General features: G+C 40.4%; 1 protein-coding gene across 6 annotated transcripts in view; it reads right to left on the bottom strand.

The window, feature by feature from the left end:
- kdm4b (lysine (K)-specific demethylase 4B) overlaps positions 1-24,613 on the bottom strand; it is a 311,868-nt gene that overhangs the window by 133,681 nt on the left and 153,574 nt on the right. For all 6 annotated transcript variants that reach the window (XR_004221360.1, NM_203733.2, XM_018091716.2 and 3 more), the window contains 1 exon segment: positions 21,334-21,485. Coding sequence is in view for 5 of the 6 variants with exons in the window: in NM_203733.2 (NP_989064.2) it covers positions 21,334-21,485 (152 nt within the window). In the remaining variant the exon portion in view is untranslated.

Below are 24,613 nucleotides of genomic sequence, written 5' to 3'. Positions count from 1 at the left end.
GGTCCCGAGCAATTTGGATAATGGGTCCCATACCTGTACTGTGAGGGTTTTGTTTGTGCCAAAATGTTTTATATCGATAGTATATTTGCAAATCGCACTATGCACTCGTCTGTTATTTGGCGATAATGTTACATTTTTGGCAACAGTCATTTTATTGTATTTTCATTTCTGCACTGCTATTGATAGATTGCTTGTGCCCATAAAATATCACTGTCCTGGAGAAATTATTGCAACTGTAATGCTCAACTAAATAAAATATTTGGTAAATCTATGCATATTGGGCATGAAAGAGTTTAGTAGACCCCTGGTGTTCATATCTACAAAGTTTTATATTGGTATGTTATGATATGTTGGGTATATAACGGGGTAAACTGCAAATTTACGTAAGCATATAAGCTGCTGTAAATATGAAACTTTCTATGTCAGGTCTAAAAGCAACAACAATGACCAAGTCCACAAAACAGCAAAAAAAATTGAGCCATAATTTGCTCCTGACATACTCTTCTAAACTGAGCATGCTATCTCTAAGTCCCAATATGGCAGAGTAAAAGGGCCTACATGAAACACGCAAAGTTCCCCCTACTCAACTCAAGCTTTACAAGGTTCACAAACACTTACCTACTCTCCTGACGCAATAGAGTTGGGAAAGTTTAAATTACTACTACAATTGAAGCTTGTGGACACAGCCAAAACCATTACTTCACAGGTTCCAGCCAAAAGACTGACATCATCGAAACAAAGCTGTATGAAGGGGTCACTCGCATAAATCTTCAGGACAAAAAAATTATGGAATTGTGTCAACAACTTAGTGAGCTACAGGATTCCTTGGAGAAAATGGAACAATCATTGTGCGCCTAACAACTCCAAACTGAGCTATAATGGCCACAGCTACCAAATATTTGCAAACCTGGCCATGATTACTATTGCTAGTAATAGAGACAGGTGTTACTTGAAAGTTGCATGAATAGATGTGTGAAGTGTTCTAAAACCGCCAGGGAACAGAAGTTAGAACAATATTGTATATAGCAGATAGGTGGTGTTGAGCCCCCCCTCCTCTCCCCCCCTTTCTTTAGGGATGGTTTCTCTACCTTAACATAATTCTTTATGGCTTGTCCAAACTTGTGGTTTTCTCTGTCCATGATGTGAAAATTATTTCACACATCCATTCAAGAAACTCTTACAAATAACATCTGTCTCTGAGCTGCATGACACCTTTTCACAAACAGAGTTTTAGATGTCACCTCTCTGATACAATGCACCATTGTGATTGGACCTGGTGATATCTAATACTGACTTTATATAACGAGGACTTCCTGTACCAACATAGTAAGTTAGGTTGAAAAAAGACATACGTCCATCAAGTTCAACCTTAATGCCTATATATAACCTAACTGCTAGCTGATCCAGAGGAAAGCAAAAACTCCATCTGAAGCCTCTCTAAACTGCCACAGAGGGGGGAAAAATTCCCTCCTGACTCCAAGATGGCAATCGGACCAGTCCCTCGATCAACTTGTACCAAGAGCTTTCTCTTATACCCCTGTATTCCCTCGCTTGCTAAAAAGCCATCTAACCCCTTCTTGAAGCTAATATACCAGACAGTTGAATGTGAAGAAGCTTCTCTTTAGTCGGTTTCTGTCATGATTTTTTGGTGTATGTCTAATTTCTAAATGACACTGTTTACATAGCAAATAATTCACTCAACCATTTAAAATTTTATTCTTGAACCAACAAAAATATTTCTTTTAGTTGTAATATTGGTGTGTAGGCAGCCATCTCAGTGCACTGTGCCTGATTCTGAGCTTTCAGAAGGAGCCAGCGCTACACATTAGAACTGCTTTCAGATTCTCCTTCTCCCATGTAACTATTGAGTGCTGTTCTGATATCTACTCGGAGCTGCTATCTTGTTACCTTCCCAATGTCTATCTGCTGCCTTGGTGGGAAACGTAGGGGTTATCTCTCCAAATTGCAGCGCAGCAGTGTGACTGAAGTTTATCAGAGCATAGGTCACATAGCCGTGGCACCCTGGGAAATGAAGAATATGGCTAGCCCCAAGGGAAATTTCAAAATTAAATATAAAAAATCTATTTGCCTTTATGAAAAATGGATTTCAAAGCATGATTTGATTGAAGAAGCTCTATTAACTGAAGCCTTTTGAATAAAAACATGTTTTCCCATGACAGTATTCCTTTAATGATTATTCAGCAAGTCCAGAAGCTCTAATGATTCACTTTTGGACCTGGTGATATCTAATACTGAACTCATCTTTAACATTTGTGTGGGTGAGCATTTAGGGCAGGGATCCCCAACCTTTTTTTTTTTTTTTACCTTATTTTACCAAAAATTTCAGTGAAAAAAAGCTGGGGTGCAACACAAACAACAAAACTTTCCTAGTAGGTGACCAATATGGGCTCAGATTGGTTAATTAGTATCCCAATGTGGACTGGCAGACTACTAGAGCCTGTTTTTAGCAGAACACATGGTTATTTAGAACCACACACACACATATATATATATATATATATATATATATATATATATATATATATATAAGGGCATCGCTGCAATGTTTCAGTAGAGAAAAGCTTTTTACAGGGTTAAACACAGAAGGAAAATGGAATATCTTTAAAATATTGTGTAGCAAATATACAGGTCAGTATATTCCCCTTGTAAGCAAGGAAAGACGTCGCAAAGCAAAACCTTTATGGTTGAATAAAAGTGTTCGTGTCGAGGTTGGTAAAGCATTCAAGTTAGATGGGACAGCAAAAACTTTCATCAGGTACAAGGATGCCAATAAAGAATGCAAAAAAGCTATCAGACAAGCTAAAATAGAGAAGGAAAGGGTACTGCAGCTAGGAGTAAAAGAAATCCAAAATTATTTTTTAAATATCCAAGATGTGGTGGGACCCTTATCATCACAGGGGAAGTCACTTGGTTGATGGGGAAAAAAGCAGAAATTTTGAACTCGTATTTTTCACCTATCTACACAACTGAGGAGCCAGAAAATCAAGGCTTCCCTTTTAATAGATCCAAATCTAGTATTATACCTATTGATGCAATGGCAGTGGATGTCATCTACTTGGACTTTACTAAAGCATTTGATACCGTACCGCACAAAAAGTTAATGATAAAATTGAGGAATATTGGCCTAGAACATAATATTTGTAATTATATATAAAACTGCTGAAGGATAGATTACAAAAAGTGGTGCTACATGCAACATTTTCTAATTGGGCCAGTGTTGTTAGTGGAGTACTGCACGAGTCAGTCCTTGGTACTTCACTTTTTAACTTGTTTATCAATGAGCTGAAGGTGACATACAAAGTACTGTTTCTATTTTTGCTGGCGAATACTAAATTGTGCAAAACTACAAGTTTGATGCAGGGTGCTTCAACTTTGCAGAGCGATTTGACAAAATTGGAAAACTGGGCAGCAAAATGGAAAAAGATGTTAAATAGTGCAAAGTTATGCACTTTGGCAGAAATAATAAAAACATGAGTTACACACTAAATTTTTGTAGATAACAAGTTGTCTTATTCCAGGCAATGTGTCATTCAGAGGCTACTAAAGCAAATTAAGTGCTGTCTTGCATAAAAAAGGGCACTCAAGGGACAAAAACATATTTTTTATAGGTCTCTGGTAAGACCTCACCTTGAGTATGTAGTGCAGTTTTCGGATCCAGTCCTTAAGAAGGATATTAATGAGCTAGAGAGAGTGCAGAGATGTGCAACTAAGCTGGAAAGAGGATGGAAGATTTAAACTATGACATTAAACTGTCAAGGTTGGGGTTGTTTTCTCTGGAAAAAAAGACATGATTAGAGGAACAGAACTTTAATTTGAAGCAGCAAAGGTGTTATTTCACGGTGAGGGCAATGAGGTTGTACAATGCCCTTCCTAGTGATGTTGTGATGGCAGATTCTGTTAATCTTGGGGCTTGGATGATTTTGTAAACAAGCATGCTATACAAGTCCACTGTGACACTAAAATCAACAGTTAGTACTGATATTGGTATATATGGTTTATGTATGTGAGTGCATAGATAGGTCAGTATAGGTTTGTGTGTGCTGGAAGGGTTAAACTTCATGGTCTTTTTGAAACCCAATGTAACTATGTAGGTTTAATTCTACTAGATTTCAAGTTTTCACAATTTAGTTTATAGCATGGTACACGCAAAACTATATTGATCAATGGTACATAACCCTAAATAGAGGAAATCTTTGACAGAGATCTAAAAATGGCATTGAGATGCTTATCTCATAATGTAAAGGGTTTAACTCCTCGGTAAACCATACCAGAAGCCTTCAAATACTATAAGTAACATAGTAAGTTAGGTTGAAAAAAGATGTACGTCCATCACGTTCAAGCACAATACCTATACATAACCTGCCTAGCTGCTAGTTGATCCAGAGGAAGGCAAAAAACCCCATCTGAAGCCTCTCTAATTTGCAGCAGAGGAGAAAAAAAATCCTTCCTGACTCCAAGATGGCAGTCGTATCAGTCCCTGGATCAACTTGTGGGACTTTACCTTGCTGTGTATACTGTATATAGTGTAAATATGAATGAATTGGGTCTCCCCCTATTTTTACCCCTAATATTGCGGTCCTGGCTTGACTTGCAAGAATAAATCATTGTATTTCATCATTATGAAAGAGATGAATTATGTAAAAGAGATAACCGGAATTAATTCATTGATATTAGTTTGATTTTATGTAATGAATTCATGTAATGAATGTAATTTTTATGTAATGAATTTTGGATTTTAGACTTATGAAAGATACCAATAAATGTTAAGTTTTAAGGCATAGCACAAAATCTCTTTTGTTGTATTCATATTTGATTTGGGTGGTAGACACCTTGTGTTAACCTGACATTGAACACAATACGTGTACTCTCTGTTCTCTCTAGTAACGTTTATTATATAATCCCCTTATATATTTATACATAGTTATCATGTCACCTCTTAAGTGCCTCTTCCCCCATTTGAGCACTGGAGACCAAAACTGAACAGCATATGCTAGATGGGGCCTTACCAGCGCTCTGTAAAGGGGAAGAATAACACCCTCCTCCCGAGAATCTATGCCCCTTTTAATTCAGCTCAAAACCTTGTTTGCCCTTACAGCAGCTGTCTGGCATTGCTTTCTACAGCCAAGTTTATTATCTACAAGGACTCCAAGGTCCTTCTCCATTATGGATTTGCCTAGTGCAAAGTACATTACTTATAATACACTCCCCTAAGTCATTTATGACCAAGTTAAACAAAATGGACCCAGTATAGAACCCTGAGGGAACCCACTGAGAACCTAACTCCAAGTAGAGAATGTACCATTAACAACCACCCTCTGTAGCGATCCTGTAGCCAGTTTTCTATCCATGTGCAAAGGACTTCACTAAGACCAATAGACCTTATTTAGAAAGCAGTCGTTTGTGGGGGAACAGTATCAAATGCTTTGGCAAAATCCAAATAGATTACATCTACTGCATCCCCACCGTCCAGCTTCTAACTAACATCATCATCATAAAAAGCAATTAAATTGGTCTGACATGACCTGTCCTTCATAAAGCCATGCTGATTACTGCTCATAATGCCATTCTCCAGTACATACATTTGTATGTGATCCCTTAACAAGCCTTCAAATAACTTGCCACCACAGATCAAATCTGGCATTACTGGCATTTAATTGCCAGGCCGAAGTCTTACTCCCTTTTTAAATATAAGAATAACATTAGCCTTCTTCCAATCCCTAGGTACCATACCAGATGAAAGCGAGTCTGAAAATAACAGAAACAGAGGCCACGGTAAAATTGACCCTAGCTCTCTCAGTACCTGAGGGTGCATTCCATCTGGCCCAGATGCCTTGTTCACATTTATCTTGTGTAAACCTTTAAGCACAATATCCTGTGTCAACCACTGACTAGTTGGAGCTGAGGCAACAGTGCAGCTTCTGGGTGGGACTTGGCACTCTGGCTCCTCTACTATATACACAGGAGAAAAGAACTGGTTTAGCACATCTGCCTTTTCTCTATCCAGTGTAACCATATTGTTACTATAAATCAATGGGGCCACACCCTCAGCCTGCATCTTTTTACTATTAATATACTTAAAAAACTTTTTGGGGTTAGTTTTGGAATCTGCCGCAATGCGCTCCTCATTTTCTATGTTTGCCTTCCGGATTGCAACACTTGTCATAGTGCTTAAATTTATTAAACGCAGCTTCTGTTGCCTCTGACTTATATTACTTAAAAGCTTTCCTTTAACCTCTATTAACTTATTTACCTCAGAATAAAGCCACACAGGGTGATTCTTAACACTTCTATGTTTTCTTATTAATGGAATAAAATTGAGAACAGTAACAATTTAATATCATTTTAAATGACAACCATTTCTGCTCTCTGTTTTTTTAGCAAAAAACATAAATGCCCCAATCTATGCTCTGAAGCACTGCCTGCCCCAGCATATATTTGTTTCCTGCACCAAACATCAAATGAAATAACATTATGGTCACTATTACCCAGGGGTTCAACCACTTGCACATTTGCTATACGTCCGGGTCATTAGAGATCTCTAGATCCAATATAGCATGGTTTCTGGTTGGCTCCTCATGCATGACATAAAGTTGTCATGCAACAAGTTTATAAACTTGTTCCCATTTACTGTCCTGGTAGTACTATGGCTCCAGTCAATATCAGGTTAATTAAAATACCCCATTATTATAATTTGCCCCAAACTAGCATCTAGCATCTATTTCTATTTGCAACAGGAGTTGAGCCTCTTCGCTTACATTAGGGGGTCTACAGCATACCCCCTACCATTAATTGGTCGGATTCTTTACTATCTGTGAGAAGCTTAACCCATAAGGCTTCAGCTCCCTCTGTTACCACCATCGCTTTCTCCTTAATATTTGCTTTTAATTCCTGCTTAATGAACAGACACACCGCTCCTCCTATTCTATTGCCGCTGTCCCTTCGAAACAATGTATAACCTCCAATATTAACTGCCCAGTCATGCAACTCATTCAACCAAGTTTCAGCAATGTCAATAACATCATATTTCTGCTTCAACACTAGTACCTCAAGCTCTCCCATTTTACCAGTCAGATTCCTTGCATAAGTAAACATACATTTAATACTAGTACCAGCTGGTACTCCCTGCCATTATCAGTATCCCAAAGCAAGTCTCCTCCCCCCATTTTCCCTTACTATGCCCACTACCTCATCTATCCTGTCCACCACAGAATTACTCGCTGCACCCTCCCCCCTTTTTTAGTTTAAAATCTCCTCCAACCCTCTAGCTGTCTTCACCCCCAAAACAGCTGCACCATCATCATTAAGGTGCAGCCCATCCCTGGCAAAGAGCCTGTAGCCACCTGAAAAATAAACCAAGTTCTCCAGAAACCCAAAGCCCTCCTCCTTGAACCAATCTCTCAGCCTCACATTAATCTCCCTAAGCTCCTGCTGCCTTATTAACGTTGCTCGTGGCAAAGGTAATATCTCTGAGAAAATTACCTTGGAAGCCCTCGCTCCATACATGCCAGCTCAGGTCTGTCTTCCCAAGCATCTTCACCTGAAATGGCAAATCTGTTGGTTTGTATTAGCTATGGACCAGGCCTTCTACCCTTCCATTCCCTACTTCCCCTCTTGACTGTCACAAACTTGTCTCCCTCATTAACCTCCACTGTCCCTTCTCAACCTCCCACTACATTGGCCCCTGTCGGTGGTTGTTCAGTGGGTCTCCTGTTCTCCCCCATGTTTGCAGCTGCCCTCAGTGCTGCCAGTTCCCCCCCTTAGATTCTGCACTTCAGGTTCCAAGAGGAAAACCCACCTGCATCTCTAACAAGTAAATGCTGCATGGAACTGCTGCTCCAGGATCACATACATGTGACAAGATCCACACTGAGTAACACCAGCAATCACACTGGAACTCATAATGCCACTGGGTATTTACAATCTCCCAAGTGCAATACCTCGTACAGTGCCTTTTTAGATTTAAATGCCTTTTGTCTGTAACGCCTGTCAAACACTTAATTTAGATGCAACACTTGGATCACATGCAACACTCACTTAGCAGCACCCACATTCACTGTGCAGTCTGTAACTTATTGTTCAAACCAAACTACAAAGGGCCTGGTGAGAATTTACCAGATTTACTCCTCCTCCTTAATTAGTAGGCTCAGTGAGCCAGGTAGCACTTAGAAATCACACAGCATTCAGTTAATTGCACTTACTTCCTCGTTTCACCCACAACTTTTTGTTTTTAATGCCTGTGAAACACTTAATTCACACACTCGCAGTTTGCAGTGTGTGCAGTCTGCAACTTATTAAGGTTCAAAAAAGACCAATGTCAAGTTGGCATTGACATTTTTTTTCTGTAAACCTTGTTTTTTATTAGTTGTTTACATGTTTTATTGATACATTTGTCTTCATTTTTTACATGTTTACCACATTATATGTTTGAAACTTTGGCAAGCTTAATGTTCTTATAACAATTGAAAATAAAAGTAAAAGAAAAACAATAAAGAAAAACCAATAATTTGTGCTCTAGGTCTCTATATATGTCTTCCTTATGTTTGCTCATCATTATTATTATTAACATTTATTTATAAAGCGCCAACATTTTCCGCAGCGCTGTACAATAAGTGGGTTTCATATATTGGACATACAGAGTAACATATAAGGCAATCAATAGAAGATAGGGTAAATTTAGTGCTTGAATTTTAAGCTTCACATTCTCTTATACATTAATTTCTAATAGCCTAAGTAGGCAGGGTCCTACCCATGGACTTATAGTTGAGATTGTCTTTATTTAGTATCCAGGTGCCACATATCTTAAGATATAATTCTGTCTCGATTTCCAGTTGGTATTTGAGGACCTCATTGGTGTGTATATATTCAATTTTGTGCAGGACTTTCACTATAGACAGTAAATTTGATTTCCATCGGGCTGCAATATGAATCCTGGTTGCCATACATATATGTTGTATGAAGCGTTGTGCTGAATTATTGAGGCCTAGGAGCATTATCTTAGGGCATTGAGAGACATTTGTATAAAATAATTTGGTAAGGATGGCAGCTACTTTTGTCCAAAGTTCTTGTTCTGTTGGGCAAGTCCACCATATATGCCACATGGTGCCTCGTGCAGTGCAGTTTCTGAACCAGAGAGGTGAGGTTGTTGGATAAATTTGAAAAAGTCGTTCAAGTACATAGTATGACCTATGCAATCATTTAAGTGATGTTTCCATTATAGTTACATTATAGCTTCTTTATAAATGTTTTGGTAGTTTTTAAGCCATGTCTCCAGGGAGAGATCTACTCCTAGGTCTTTTTCCTAGTCCAGCATATGTTGTAATTTATGTTGTGTATATGGTTTAGATCAGTGCTGTCCAACTGGCGGCCCGCGACCCCCCTCTGTGTGGCCCCCCACCTGTCTGGCTGCTTTGATGGCTTACTCTTGTGTAAGCTTTAAATGGTATCAGTACTGAGATTAACTCCCTGCATGGTTCACACCTACGATTCAGGCTGTAAACTCCCTGTATTGTTTAAAAATGTAATCCCCTGTGTTGTTCACACCTTTTAATCTCTGCATTGTTCACCCCCTGTAGTGTTCACACCTTAGGCTCAGGCTGTAATCACCCACATTATTCCCCTGTTCACACCTCAGACAGACTGTAGGAGCAGTAGAAACCCACAAATAAACCCTGTTTACCATAAAAAAACATAAACTGAGGTGGTACTGCAGTTAAAAGGTTTTTTTAATATATAGTTATTGTGCAGACTGTAGGAGCAGTGCCAGCATTGTGTCACTGTATGCTGTCTGTGTGTGCCATACTCTGCCTGCCCTATGCTGCCTGTATGTGCCATACACACAGGCAGCATAGGGCAAGCAGAGTATGGCACACACAGGCAGCATAGGGCAGGCAGAGTATGGCACACACAGGCAGGGTAGGGCAGGCAGAGTATGGAACACACAAGCAGGGTAGGGCAGGCAGAGTATGGTACATACAGGCAGGGTAGGGCAGGCAGAGTATGGCACACACAGGCCAAGTATGGCACAAACCAGTCAAGAATGGCACACACAGTCAAAGTATGGTGCACACACAGGCAGGGTAGGGCAGGCAGAGTATGGCACACACAGGCAGAGTAGGGAAGGCAGAGTATGGTACACACAGGCAGAGTAGGGAAGGCAGAGTATGGCACACACAGGCAGGGTAGGGCAGGCAGAGTATGGCACACACAGGCAGGGTAGGGAAGGCAGAGTATGGCACACATAGGCAGGGGAGGGCAGGCAGAGTATGGCACACACAGGCAGGGTGGGGCAGGCAGAGTATGGCACACACAGGCAGGGTAGGGCAGGCAGAGTATGGCACACACAGGCAGGGTAGGGCAGGCAGAGTGTGGCACACACAGGCAGCATAGGGCAGGCAGAGTATGGCACACGCAGGCAGGGTAGGGAAGGCAGAGTATGGCAGGTTTTTGTTGTACTACAACCATTAATATGGGTATAGTCATGTGATAACACGGCTGTGGTTTCAAGTGGGTGCGGTTTCAAAAAGGGGAGTGGTCAAAACTGGCTTCCATTATTGGCCCTCCACCACGTAGGTCGGAAAAATTCCAGCCCTCGGTACCACAGAAGTTGGACAGCACTGGTTTAGATGATAGTATAGCATAGTTAGCGTTTTGCTGCCTCCATAGGTGTCATCTGTATGTTAGTTTTGCCAAATAGCTTGATGGGTAATATTATCTCCTGCTTGTCTAAAGGGCACAAATCCTACCTGGACTTTGTGTATTTATTTGGGGAGTAGTGCTGAGTGTCTGTTGGAGCAAAGGTTAATATCTTATGGTCTAAATTTAGAAGGGAGATAGGGCGGTAGTGTTTAGGGTGTAGAGGTAACTTATTTGGTTTTAGTATAAATGTGATGTGTGCTGCTAATAATTCCGGAATAATATTTTTGCCTTGGGCAATATAATCATATAAGGATTTTAGCTGTGGTATCAAAATTTCAGAAATTTTTTTGTAATAATAGGTTGATAGACTGTCTGGTCCTGGGGCCTTTCCTTTTTTAAGGTTTTTAATAGCATCCCCAATAATTTCCATTGTAATGTCCTCATTCAATCTGTCTAGTTCTGATTTTTAAAGTGTTGAAATGGGGTATTGTGCTAAGAACTCGTCTATAGTATTTTTACTGGGCTTATGGGTTGATAGGGAACTGAAGCCTGTCTTTGCTTGTGTGAGTGCAAGGCTGTGATTGGCTATCCCCCTCCTGCTGTGCTTCTAGCAGCGTCCTTTATTTGAAACACGGACGGAGACTTGATAGGATCTATAGTGAGGTCCAATAAAGTGGCCATTTTTACAGAATGAATTCAATTAGACCAATGTGAAACCAGCACCATATATTATTAACTTCCTACAAAATTAGGGTTTTTTTCTATTTATCCAATATGTTTCCTAGTATATACTGTATATTGTTCTTAGTTACACAAATTCTTTGAGATCAAAATCGCAGATATATTATGGTCAATGGGTCTGGAGGACACAGAGGTAACTCTTGTGTCTATAAACATTTTATAGTGCTTTCACCCATAGGCAAAATAATATTAGGAGTTGGATAACAAGATAGATAAGGTTGAGAAAGCTTAAAGGAACAGTAACACCATAAAATGAAAGTGTATAAAAGTAATTAAAATATCATGTACTGTTGCTCTGCACTGTTAAAAGTTGTGTATTTGCTTCAGAAGGCTACTAGAGTTTATATAAATACTCTGCTGTGTAGCCATGGGGGCAGCCATTCAATGCAAAAAAGGCACAGGCACATAGCAGATAACAGATAGAACACTATTATATTCTACAGAGCTTATCTGTTATCTGCTTTGTAACCTGTGCCTTTTTTCCTTTTTTCAAGCTTGAATGGCTGCCCCCATGGCTACACAGCAGCTTATTATATAAACTATAGTAGTGTTACTGTAGAAAACACACGGGTTTTACCAGTGCAGGGCAACAGTATGTTATATTTTAATTACTTTAAAGCTCTTTCAATTTTTGGTGTTACTGTTCCTTTAATGCCATCTAAAAGTTACCTAAAGACTTATAAGCAATTGAAAACCTTTGAGGTGTTATAACTACTTGATACGTGGAAGGAGCTATACCTTCTATTCAAAGAGTAAACATTTTATTCCAATACCTTCCAGTCCTCCTCCAGATTAGACGTGATATATAGTTAAATACAAAATACACTGCTAAAAAAAATAAAGGGAACACAAAAATAAGACATCCTAGATCTGAATGAATGAAATATTCCTTATTAAATACTTCGTTCTTTACATAGTTGAATGTGCTGACAACAAAATCACACAAAAATTATCAATGGAAATCAAATTTATCAACCCATGGAGGTCTGGATTAGGAGTCACACTCAAAATTAAAGTGGAAAAAACACTACAGGCTGATCCAACTTTGATGTAATGTCCTTAAAGGGAAAGGAAAAGCTAAGTCACTTGGGGGTGCCAAAATGTTAGGCACCCCCAAGTGACTTGAATCGCTTACCTTCTACCCTGGGCTGGTGCCCCTGTACAGAGAGAACAGCACCAGCCCGGGGTAGCAGCAATTGCTTCCTGCTTCGCTGCGCGCGCATGCGCAGTAGAGTGAAAAGCCGAACTTTAAAAGAGAAGTCGGCTTTTTCACTCTACTGCGCATGCGCCGGACTTGAAGTCTCAGGGAAACGAAGCCAGAAGGAGGAAGCGCATCGCCCCAGGTGCCCCGGGCTGGTGCTGTTTTCTCCTAACAGGGGCACCAGCCCGGGGCACGAGGTAAGCGGTTCAAGTCACTTGGGGGGTGCTTAACATTTTAGCACCCCCAAGTGACTTAGCCTTTCCTTCCCCTTTAAAACAAGTAAAAATGAGTCTCAGTAGCGTGTGTGGCCTCCACGTGCCTGTATGACCTCCCTACAACGCCTGGGCATGCTCCTGATGAGGTGGCGGATGGTCTCCTGAGGGATCTCCTCCCAGACCTGGACTAAAGCATCCACCAACTCCTGGACAGTCTTTGGCACAAGGTGGCGTTGGTGGATGGAGCGAGACATGATGTCCCAGATGTGCTCAATTGGATTCAGGTCTGGGGAACATGCGAGTCAGTCCATAGCATCAATGCCTTTGTCTTGCAGGAACTGCTGACACACCCCCGCCTCATGAGGTCTGGCATTGTCTTGCATTAGGAGGAACCCAGGGCCAACCGCACCAGCATATGGTCTCACAGGGGGTCTGAGGATCTCATCTCGGTACCTAATGGCAGTCAGGCTACCTCTGGCAAGCACATGCAGGGCTGTGCAGCCCCCCAAAGAAATGCTACCCCACACCATTACTGACCACTACCAAACCGGTTATGCTGGAGGATGTTGCAGGCAGCAGAACGTTCTTCATGGCATCTCCAGACTCTGTCATGTCTGTTACATGTGCTCAGTGTGAACCTGCTTTTATCTGTGAAGAGCACAGGGCGCCAGTGGCAAATTTGCCAATCTTGGTGTTCTCTGGCAAATGCCAAACGTCCTGCACTGTGTTGGGCTGTAACCACAACCCCTACCTGTGGACGTTGGGCCCTCATACCACCCTCATGGACTCTGCTTCTGACCGTTTGAGCAGACACATGCACAGAGCCCTGCACACATGCAGGGCTCTGGCAGTGCTCCTCCTGTTCCTCCTTGCACAAAAGCGGAGGTAGCGGGCCCTGCTGCTGGGTTGTTGCCCTCCTACCACCTCATCCACATCTCCTGGTAGCACCTCCATGCTCTGGACACTATGCTGACAGACACAGCAAACCTTCTTTCCACAGCTCGCATTGATGTGCCATCCTGGATGAGCTGCACTACCTGAGCCATTTGTGTGGGTTGTAGAGTGAAAGCACCGCCAGCATTCAAAAGTCACCAAAACATCAGCCAGAAAGCATAGGAACTAAGAAGTGGTCTGCAGAACCACTCCTTTATTGGGGATGTCTTGCTAATTGCCTATAATTTCAACCTGTTGTCTATTCCATTTGCACAACAGCATGTGAAATTGATTGACAATCAGTGTTGCTACCTAAGTGAACAGTTTGATATCACAGAAGTGTGATTAACTTGGAGTTACATTGTGTTGTTTAAGTGTTCCCTTTATTTTTTTGAGCAGTGTATTAACCTGCTCCTCAGACTATTCTCTGGTGATGACCTTTTTCAAGGACCTATTAGCTAGGCATGGTAAATTTATATGGAGAATCAATGACACCTTTTTGAGCAACAAAGACATTTCCACACAAATTGAAAACAAGCTTTCTGACAATTTACTCAATAATGCAAATTCAGACACAACTCGGAACTATCCAGGAGAGCCACAAAACCTAATTTAGAGGGGTCTTTATATAAATTGGCTACAGATCAAAGAAAAACATACTGGAACAAATCAATAAAATTAAAACCGACTTTAACCTATTAATGACACAGTAAGTGGACAAGGCAATATGCTGGGCAAAATATAGATTTTATCTAAAAGGGAACAAAGCAATTCTTGTAGAGAATAAACTTGGCTGTAGCAAGCAATGTCAGGCAGCAGCTGCTAGGGCAAACAAGGTTTTTTAACATCACTGTATTTATTTTAATTTCACTGTACTATACTGCACAAGTACTCAATTTCACTATTTACTTCAACTTCACTCTACTTATTTTAACATCACTGAACATTGTGCTATATTGTATATTGTATATATTGGACTGCTGTCCCTTGCATTTCTTATTAGATGCTAAATTTCATTTCGTTACCTCGTTGTCAGGAAAACGCCACTCACAGACGCGCCTGACACCGGGACGGGGTACAAGGGGGTTACATTCAGTCACCTTTCACACAGGTTAGACTAACATCAAGCACCCCCAAACAAACCACCGCCCCAAATACACTATTCGCTGCCACCATCTATCATTAACAGGCGATAGAAACCTAATTATACAAATGTATCACACACAAACTTTCTTACTGCAGTTAGGGTTAGTTCTCACTAATTTAACAGCACACTAGCAGCCACAGGGTTAAAATTACAGTCAAACCTACCCCCCTAATAGCAGCCCACTAGTTAATTAGCATCTACACAGAATCTGCCCTCTACCCAATACACATACACACAACCAAACCGTTAATACACCTAGGCCTGAGCAGTCATACAAGGTATGTGGGAATCGATATAGAGCCAAAGGACAGAAGGTATTACATTTTATATTTAATATTACAAGGGTAAACAGTGCATTAAACAGATGTTACAAAAGAGACATATACAAACAGTAAATAAAATAAAAGGGAATAAAAACACAGAGAAAACCCTAAGTACATTACCGAGTGATCTGTTGTGTCCTCTGAGGCAAGAGTTTGAAGTCCTGAGCCCATCCCCCAACATAAGTTGCAGCCTCCAGAATGAGCCTTATTCCTTGAGGAGGGAGTGCCCAGGGGCTTGTCAAATGACCTCCCCCTGTAGAGAGCTGCACGTTTCATGCCAGTTTCTTTTCATATGATATTGGTACTTGCCAGTACCAAATATTAATATGAAAGTATGGGATTGTTTTAACCTATATGTGGGCGATCAAAATAATACCAAACATGGGGGGTGTCTCATGTCCCAGTCCCCCAGAACCCATCCCTGCTCACTGATGGGTATTAGGCAGTCCCTGTTTGGTATCATTGGGAAGCCTGGGGCCTCCTCATAAATCATACGTGATTTATGAGGATGTGGACCTTAAAGCAGCGGAGATATGGATCCATTTCTATAATCCATATTTTCTGATAGCTGCACCCCCCCTGCTGTTCTAGGCCCACAACTGACTTCTTTGATCACAGATCAAAGAAACCAGCTTCCCGCTTCCACGGGCTGGCCCCGCATTGTCTGATGAAGTTGTTTATGTTGTCAACTTCCACAGTCCCTGGGTGTGTCTTTAGGGGGTATTTGTGAATTACCCCCTACTGGGAAGGGTTTCCCTCAAACGTGGATTCCAACCAGACTTTTCTAAGTTGAAAATTTAAAATCTATGTGGAGCCTTACTGCTCCAACATGACACTCGTATTTATACCTGTGTAATGACAAAGTTGAATCTAATCTAATGCTATCATATGTTTTTATGATGTAGTTTATCTCACTAAATTGTATTTACGTTCTAACATTTCAGTTTTTTTTTTTTAAACCAAATTATTGGTGTGTAGGCAGCCATATCAGGTCATTGTTCATGTTCACCCTGTGCTTTCAAAAAGAGCCAGCACTGCATAATCAAACTGTTTTAGATTTTTTTTCTTCTCCTCAGTCTGGAGAACTCTCAGGACTTGGATTTTTCTTCTATTTCTCCTTATATATATATAACTAGGTGGGGTATTTTTAGCAAAGCAAATGATTTCTTAGTTCATTCAGACCTATACAGTGCAGAAACTATCTTCAGCCTTCAAGTATACTGCTTTTTAGAATAGTATGGGAATAGTATGGTGGCAGGTACCACTGCCCCTTACTGTAAGTAACTTATTTGGGGCTCAACTTCTTCTTGTCTCCCACTGCATTTAACATGGGTGGAGTTTCAAATGCCTCTCCCTTTATTTAATGTATTTGAGATGAAACCCATTACTTGTGGCAAAGAAGGCATATTCACACTAAATCTCAGCATGGATGGAAAAAAAAGCACGTCTTACTAGCGGCAATCTGAACATATTAGTCAAGGATAGTAGAAGGGTTATGGCACACCAGGAGATTTGTCGTACATGGGAAATCTGTGTTACCCACTGGCCATGAATCTCCTGAAAATACCACAATAAAAAGCAGCAGAAGTTAGTTATCTTGTTACCTGCCCAATATTTTATTGATAGGCTGCTGATGTGAAATGGAGGGAATTATATTATGCTACTAAAGGCTATGTCATTACCTTCAATTACCGCATTCTTTTGCCCAAAAGAATGCAGGAAAAAGTGGAACCAACACTTAAATTGACTTTGGCCTAAGAATGAGATCAACGCAAGTTGTAGACTGAATAATGATGCTAATGATGTTATGTTATGGCTGTAAAAATAAGTTGATTCTAAAAGGGAATAAGTGAGTGTACAGCTAAGTAAAAGATACAGGTAAGATGAGGGTTAATATTGGGTTAAATATTGGTTCTTAATACATTCATCAACATAAAAATCAACATTATTAAGATTGATAGGTTTCTAAAGATCCTACATAATCATGTATTTTCTGACTGGTCATTAACTGCACAGTAAACATATTACCAACATACCTTAAAGCCTGTTTGTTTCAGTTTCTTCGTTCTGTGGCACGTGCAGAGTCAGACTGGCCCACCAGGATACCGGGTAAAATCCTGGTGGGCCCCAGTCCTGCCAGGCCCTGAACTCATCATTCCACAGCATTAAATGTGGAACATGTTTAGAACTGAGCACTAAAATACACCAGAACACGCACAAAATACACCAGAAGACAGACATAGTGGCCCCAATCATTTTATGACATATTGTGGCCCTAAGGATTTCATTATGCACTGTGGCACCTGTATATCATGACAGTGTAGCACAAGCATACCATGCTACATATTAAACCCTCAGTATTTCTTATACCTATTTCTAAACAATACAAAACTCATAAAATCACCAGAGCTGAAGTCCCATCAGTACAAAGGACACACAGACATTGGTAGCCAGGGCCCCTCTAAAACACTGGCAGCCAGTTGTTATGTTTTGCATTGGTGCCAGGGCAGGGACCCCTTAAAACATTGCTGGTCATCCCCCAGTGTCCCCATACTATGGGCCGCTCCCCACTGCAACATCCTCCAGCTCCCCCCAGCGTGCTCCCCAGCATCCCCCAGTTCCCCCTTAGCATCCTCCAGCTCCATCCCAGAGTGCTCCCCAGCATCCTCCAGCTCCCTCCCAGCGTCCTGCAGCTCCCCCTTAGCATCCTCTAGCGTCCTCCCCAGCATCCTCCAGTTCCCCCCTTGTATCCTCCCCAACATCCTCCAGCTCCCTCCCAGCATTCCCCTTAACTTCTTCCAGCTCCCCACTTGCATCCTCCAGCTCCCTCCCAGCATCCTCCCCAGCATTCTCCAGATCCCCCCTTGTATCCTCCAGCTCCCCCCTGCGTCCTCCGCAACATCCTTCAGCTCGCCCGCAATGTCCTCCCCAGTGGCCCCTTGCTTCCTGTGGCTCCCCCCACCACTCACCTGCTGCGTCCGACTGAGTCCCCTGGCTCTTCTTCTCCCCATGATGTCACACTCACGTCTCTCGGGAGCACCACAGCTTCTGCACCTCATTCACCTAACTGTTAGAATGGAACTTAGCAGCGGTGCTACCGCGTGACGTGAGTGTGACATCACAGGGAGAAGAGCAGAGAGAGGGGAAATTTAGAAAGCGGGACAAATCAGCGTCTATCCGGGACAACGGGACAGGGTGGAGAAATCGGGACTATCCCGCGTAAAGCAGGACAGTTGGGAGGTATCATTTGTTATCTACCAAAAAATTGTATGAGCCAACAGATTAAGTTATAAAGGAAGTCTGGTTGGAGCAACTTTCTTGACCGGTTAGTTCCAAAGTCCTCTCACTCTCTTTATAAAATGTATATATTTATGCTCAAGTTTCAGGCTGGTGTTGTTGTGGAAGCTGCCTGAGCTAATCTCATCACCAATAAATATATCTTTGATATTCTGCCAAAAATGATGAGCGGCTGGACATTTTTGGTGTGTGTGGTCTGTGCTCTTTTGTATTTAGTTAGGGTCCCTAAGTTCAAACTTGGTGGACCCTTGTTGAGGTCAAATGTGATCAAAACCATTTCTGATAAAACGGGAATGTCTACGGTTAAGTGATTATACTGCCATATTTGGATAATTATAACTAAAAGGTGTCCTCTAAAATTTTTTTTTGTGAGCATCAGCTGCAACGGTGGAGAGCTCTTTGCTTGGTCGGTTCCTTCGGTTAAGGTCCTCTGGGGGGTCACAGGTGTAAGAAATTGCTCATCTTGGGTGCCATTAATTTTTTTCTCAACAGTTCCTGAACAAAGGCAAGCTGTGGTTTTTATCAACCCCACCAGATCAGTTGGTATGTGGGGGCAGTGGCTGAAAAGGTGTGCATAAATGTGGACTGGACAGTTGTGAAGTGAGAACAGGATCTGGAGAGATGGGGGACCAGTGACTAGGGGGCAACATGTGAGGAATGCAGACCAGAGACCAGTGCTGGAGGAGAGAGGACAGCCATGATGGGAAGACAGGCTGACATTTATTCTTTTACACTGGTGGTAACAATAATGTAGACTGTATTATTAATTTGTAACTGTAAATAGTGTAAATATTTAGTTTAATCACTTGTAACAATCAATTGACTTATTATTCAATATTTTCCATTTTATATACACTTATTGGTGCAGATTATTTGTCTGCTTCTCAAAAGAACTGTGACCATATTAAGAGGGGTGAATAATATTATAGGGATAGTAATATTTGGTACAAAAAAAGAGAAAATTGGAATTCCTCTAGGTGGGGATTCCAAAAGCAAAATAAAAGTTGGAATACATGGATCCAACACCATGTGCATAAAACTCAAAATGAAAGTAAGAGCGAAGAGAATGTCAGTCTAAAAATGCATGGGGTTTTTACGGGTCACCCTACATTTCTGCAGCTTCTAAAACTGCTGTGTGTTTATGAATTAGGTAAAGATAAGCCATGAAATTAGTGTGCACAAGGTATATTTGGGGGGTCTCTAAGTGCCATGTGCTTTGATAAACCTATGTACAGTGGGCATAAAACTGTTCAGTAGACCTCTGGGGTTCATATTTAGGGTGTTTTATCTAATGACTTGTAGAAAATAAGATGCTGCATAGTGGAAGTTTTGAGGTAATTTTTGGAAATGCCATAAAAATCATCAAACTTAGGAAAGCTTTGCGGCTTGGTACTTTGGAGTAGAAAGACATGGGTAGCCATTTTAGATTCGGGGGAGGGGTGAATAATATTATTATTATTATTATTAATATTATAGGGATAGTAATTTTAAAGATGAGTTGGAAAGCCTCAAATTAGAGCTTTCTCAAATGAAAAGAACCAAAACATATGAAAATAGAGATTTAATGGGAGGAGATAACTCCCAGCGTTTTATCCACTGAAAATGTTATAGAGAAACATACATATTTCTTTTTTTTTTTTTGTAATGTAATTGCCTCTAAATTGATAAAATACAGTCAGGTTAAACAGATTCCAAAGTACTTTTGTTTTTTGCAGTTAGAATCACCGGTACTGTGGAGTAAAACGGCTGCTGTTTTAGTTTAATAGAAGACTAAAAAGCACTGAGACACAATTTGAATTTTTTTATATGTTTTGCCACATTTTATCACATTTTGTCACATTTTATTTCTTTTGTTCTATGCATTAGCAGCAACATGTATGTGAAATTTTTACATAAACTGCATGCAGTCCAAAACAAACCAGCTGCTAGGCCTTACAATGATGCACTTAACATCTTCTTGCTCTAATTAACATGATCAGGCTCGAAACTGAGGTGGAAATACTGAGACAAAGATGACAAACATAAGATAGTGCTGCACACTTTGTAGTGAAGTATATCTGCACACTTTGTAGTATATATTTGCTATTATATTATATTATCTCCCTTGCTGCATGTATCTCTAGCCTACAGCAGCAGGGATACAGGCAGCAAGGGCGATGCAAGCAGGGAAATTACAAACCATGCTAAAATGACAACTGCTATCTTAAACAGAGAGAGCTTCTAGGGCTGTTAACTATTGGCAATTAACTGCCTTAGTAGCTTTTCTTCTCCTATAACATGCATATTACAATACCGCTCTTGACAGTACAATGATCAAACTGTACACTGGGGTGTAGGATGTTGGTAGTTTGTGGGTCCAAGCTGAAAACAGCACGAGGCTCAAGGTTCACACAGTAACACCAAAATATGAAAGTGTATAAAGTAATTACAGTATAACGTACTGTTTCCATGCAATGGTACAACTGGTGTATTTGCTTTAGAAACACTACTATAATTTAGTAAACAAAGCTGCTGTGAAGCCATGGGTACAGCCATTCTAAGGAAAAAGGCACAGATTACATAGCAGGTAACAGATAAAACACCATTATATTCTACAGAACTTATCTGTTACCTGCTATGTAAAGTGTGCCTTTCTCCTTTCAATGGCTGCCCCCATGGTTACACAACAGCTTATTTATATAAACTATAGTAGGGTTTTTGTAGCAAACACACAAATTTTAACAGCATGGGGCCAATGCATACGCCCAATTTCCTAACTGCTGCAATTTTTAAAGTTTACTTATAATACCTGGCATAATAAAAACAAATTATCTTACATACCTTCATATTTTTTGCTGATGTCTTCATCTTCCTCACATTTCTTGACATCGACATCTTGACTGCCTAGCATCAAGTTAGAATCTAGTACTTCCTGAAGAAATTTTTGGTCTTGGGTTTTGTGTCTGCGTGGCTGGGTGCGTTTCCTATAAGGTCTACGGTTATAATAAAAAAAACTAACTTTTAGTACAAAAGTGATTAAGTATCATAAACCAGTTAGAGTAAATGGGTAACATAGTATCAACACTAAAGATAAACTACAATTCTCATTTTAGAGACCTGGGGGCCTGCTCTGTGTCTAAATACATGAGACATTACCAACCACATCAATAAAGACAATAATCCCGCAGGTCCCAATCATCTCATAATAGTAATTAACTATGTGCAACAAAAACATAAAATATTATAATAATATATTTATGTCAATTTTATTTATGTACCATTTAGGTTAAAACTAACGCATACACATATACACACACTTTTTAGAGATTTACACACAAGCATACATATAATTTTTGGGTTGTTTTTTTTTAGTTTTTCATTTTATCATTTTGTCTTTTGTTTTTCCCCTAAAAACTATTTCACAGTATGACTCTTGGATCAGGTTTTCTGACCACTAACCACAATTTCAAATAATTTATTTTGTTATTTCAAACTGTTTAATAGACCTCTGGTGTTAATATTTAGCGCAATTTGCCATTGTATGTAAAAACTAGTGAGAGCTAAATGTGGCAAATTGCATCTTTTTAGGTGATTTTAAGAAATTCCTTTAACCCTTTCCCAGCCAACAATGTAGGTACTACATTGTTTTAAAAAAAGCAGTTAAGTGCCGACAACATTGTACCTATGTTATTGGTACCTAAGCGATTCTCTCTGCACCAGCGGCAAAAGCTGCCGGTGCATAGAGACAGATGTGTCCCCAACCCCTTCGGCAATGAGCCAAGGGGGTTGGGGGGTCGGTCCTGCGATGCAATTGTCACAGGACCGTCCTACAAGAAGCAGACGCGATCGCATCTCGTCTGCTGTTTGTACTGCTTCCTCCTTCCCCCCCAGCGCCGCCTCCCACCTACTTCCTCCCAAGGACTACAGCATGGAGGAGCAGGCAAGCCATCTGATCTTCAGGACAGGTAAGTGCGATTTTATTTTTATTTATACACACTACATATATTTACACACACATACAACACACAATTTAGCATAGGTTTTTTTTTTTCCACTTTGCACACTTATATACACACTGTCACACAACTTTTACATGTGCACATGTATACACAAGCTCACAAAAACTTTTTTTATTTTATTTATTTTTTTCATTTTACTTTTTTTTTTATTTTATTTTTTTTCCCTAAAAACTGTTTATATTGACAGCGTGACTATTGGATCAGATATTGTGACCACTAATTGTGCTGTCATGTGTTATTTTGTTGTTTCATTGATTTAAAAAATTTTTGTGGTTTTATTGCATTTTTATCCCTATATTAGTGTTTCCTGATCTGATTTTAGCATAGCTTTGGCATGTGTAACCTAATATAGGGTTTTTACGGGTCACCCTACATTTCTGCAGCTTCTACCCCTCATAAAACTGCTGTGTGTTTATGAATTAGGTAAAGATAAGCCATGAAATTAGTGTGCACAAGGTATATTTGGGGGGTCTCTAAGTGCCATGTGCTTTGATAAACCTATGTACAGTGGGCATAAAACTGTTCAGTAGACCTCTGGGGTTCATATTTAGGGTGTTTTATCTTGGTACCTAATGACCTGTAAAAAATAAGATGCTGCATAGTGGAAGTTTTGAGGTGATTTTTGGAAATGCCATAAAATCGTCAAACTTAGGAAAGCTTTGCAGCTTGGTACTTTGGAGTAGAAAGACATGGGTACCCATTTTAGATTCGGGGGAATGTGTACTTTCCAAAATTATATGACATTCTGGGGTGAATGTACTTTTAAGTAGCGTTATCCCAGATATGATGATGTAAATGTGTTGATTTTGCAGAAGCTGAAATTACAGAAATGATAGATCATATGAGGGTATCCTCACATTAGGGCCCCTACATGCCACATACTTAGGTAAACCTATACATATTGGGCATCAAACTGTTCAATGGACCCCTGGCGTTCAAATTTAGGGTGTTTTATTTGGTTATTTTATGACCTTTAGGAGATAAGATACTATAGACTGGAAGCTTTGAAGCAATTTTTAAAAAATTTCACAAATTTTGATAAAAACCAATAACTTTAGGAAAGCATTGCAACTTGGTAGTTTGGAGTAGACAGATAGTTGTGCCTATTTTGGATTCCCCAGAATCTGTTCTTTTTTTAAAAATGTATAATGTTCTGGGATAAACCTTCTGTTAGTGGAATTTTTGGTCTTAAAATCTAAAGTGTTCAGCTTTCTGGAGCAGTGCTTTGGAAATTTGGTAGTGTACTGCTGGGAGTTTTCAATGTGTTTATATTATGGAAAATATATATATTTTTTTTCATTTTTTAGACATTTAGAAGCCTATATCTTGATACAGAATTGGAATTGCACACAAATTCTACCATATTTTAAAAGTTTAGGTTGTCCTATGTAAACTAGCGGGATCCAGGACAGACACTTTCTTGGCTTTAAGGCAGTTTATTTATGCAGGGGTGCCCATGTCAGCATACAAAACAAATCATAAAAGCAAATCCTGCCCTCTGGGCGCTACCTTCATACATTAAATTAGTTCCCTCACTAAACTGGGTCCCTTGTGGACTACCAGTGGGAAAACATAAATGTTGGGGTCACCCCTGTACTCACAAACCTTCTGGGGGATTAGCTCAGCCTCCTGGCTTTCCTTTAAGCTCCTTAGATCGTTAATCTCTTGGCAGCTTTCTCAAGTCTGGGCTCCCTCTGCTTCTGGCAGTGGCAGGCAGCCCCCCAGCCCCTCTGGGAGTCCTAACACAGAGAGGTGTCCTTCCTGCTCTGTGCCCTGCTCTGAGAGCCTGTCTCACACCTTTCTATACCATTAAATACCTTTTCCACAGGACAGCCTTCCTATGGAAAGTAAGCTCCAATAGGTGAGCTGGACTACTGGAATGGATTGCCTGATCCGTTTGTTCCTTCCAGAACCCTATAGCTTTCAAGGCCAGACAGCACAACCTTTTAAACAGAGCAAACCTTCTCTTCCTCCTTATCATCCTCTTCCTTAGAGATTACATCTCCCACTATGGAGAACTTGAAGGGAAAACTCACCTTTTCCCTCATTTGTTGGGCCATTCTACCACACCTGAAAAAACGATATATTGTTTTCCTGGTTAA

Source organism: Xenopus tropicalis, chromosome 1 (assembly GCF_000004195.4).
Source record: "Xenopus tropicalis strain Nigerian chromosome 1, UCB_Xtro_10.0, whole genome shotgun sequence".
Lineage (NCBI taxonomy): Eukaryota > Metazoa > Chordata > Amphibia > Anura > Pipidae > Xenopus > Xenopus tropicalis.
The sequence above is the reverse complement of the archived record's forward strand: the minus strand, read 5'-3'. Positions and strand labels throughout refer to the sequence as shown.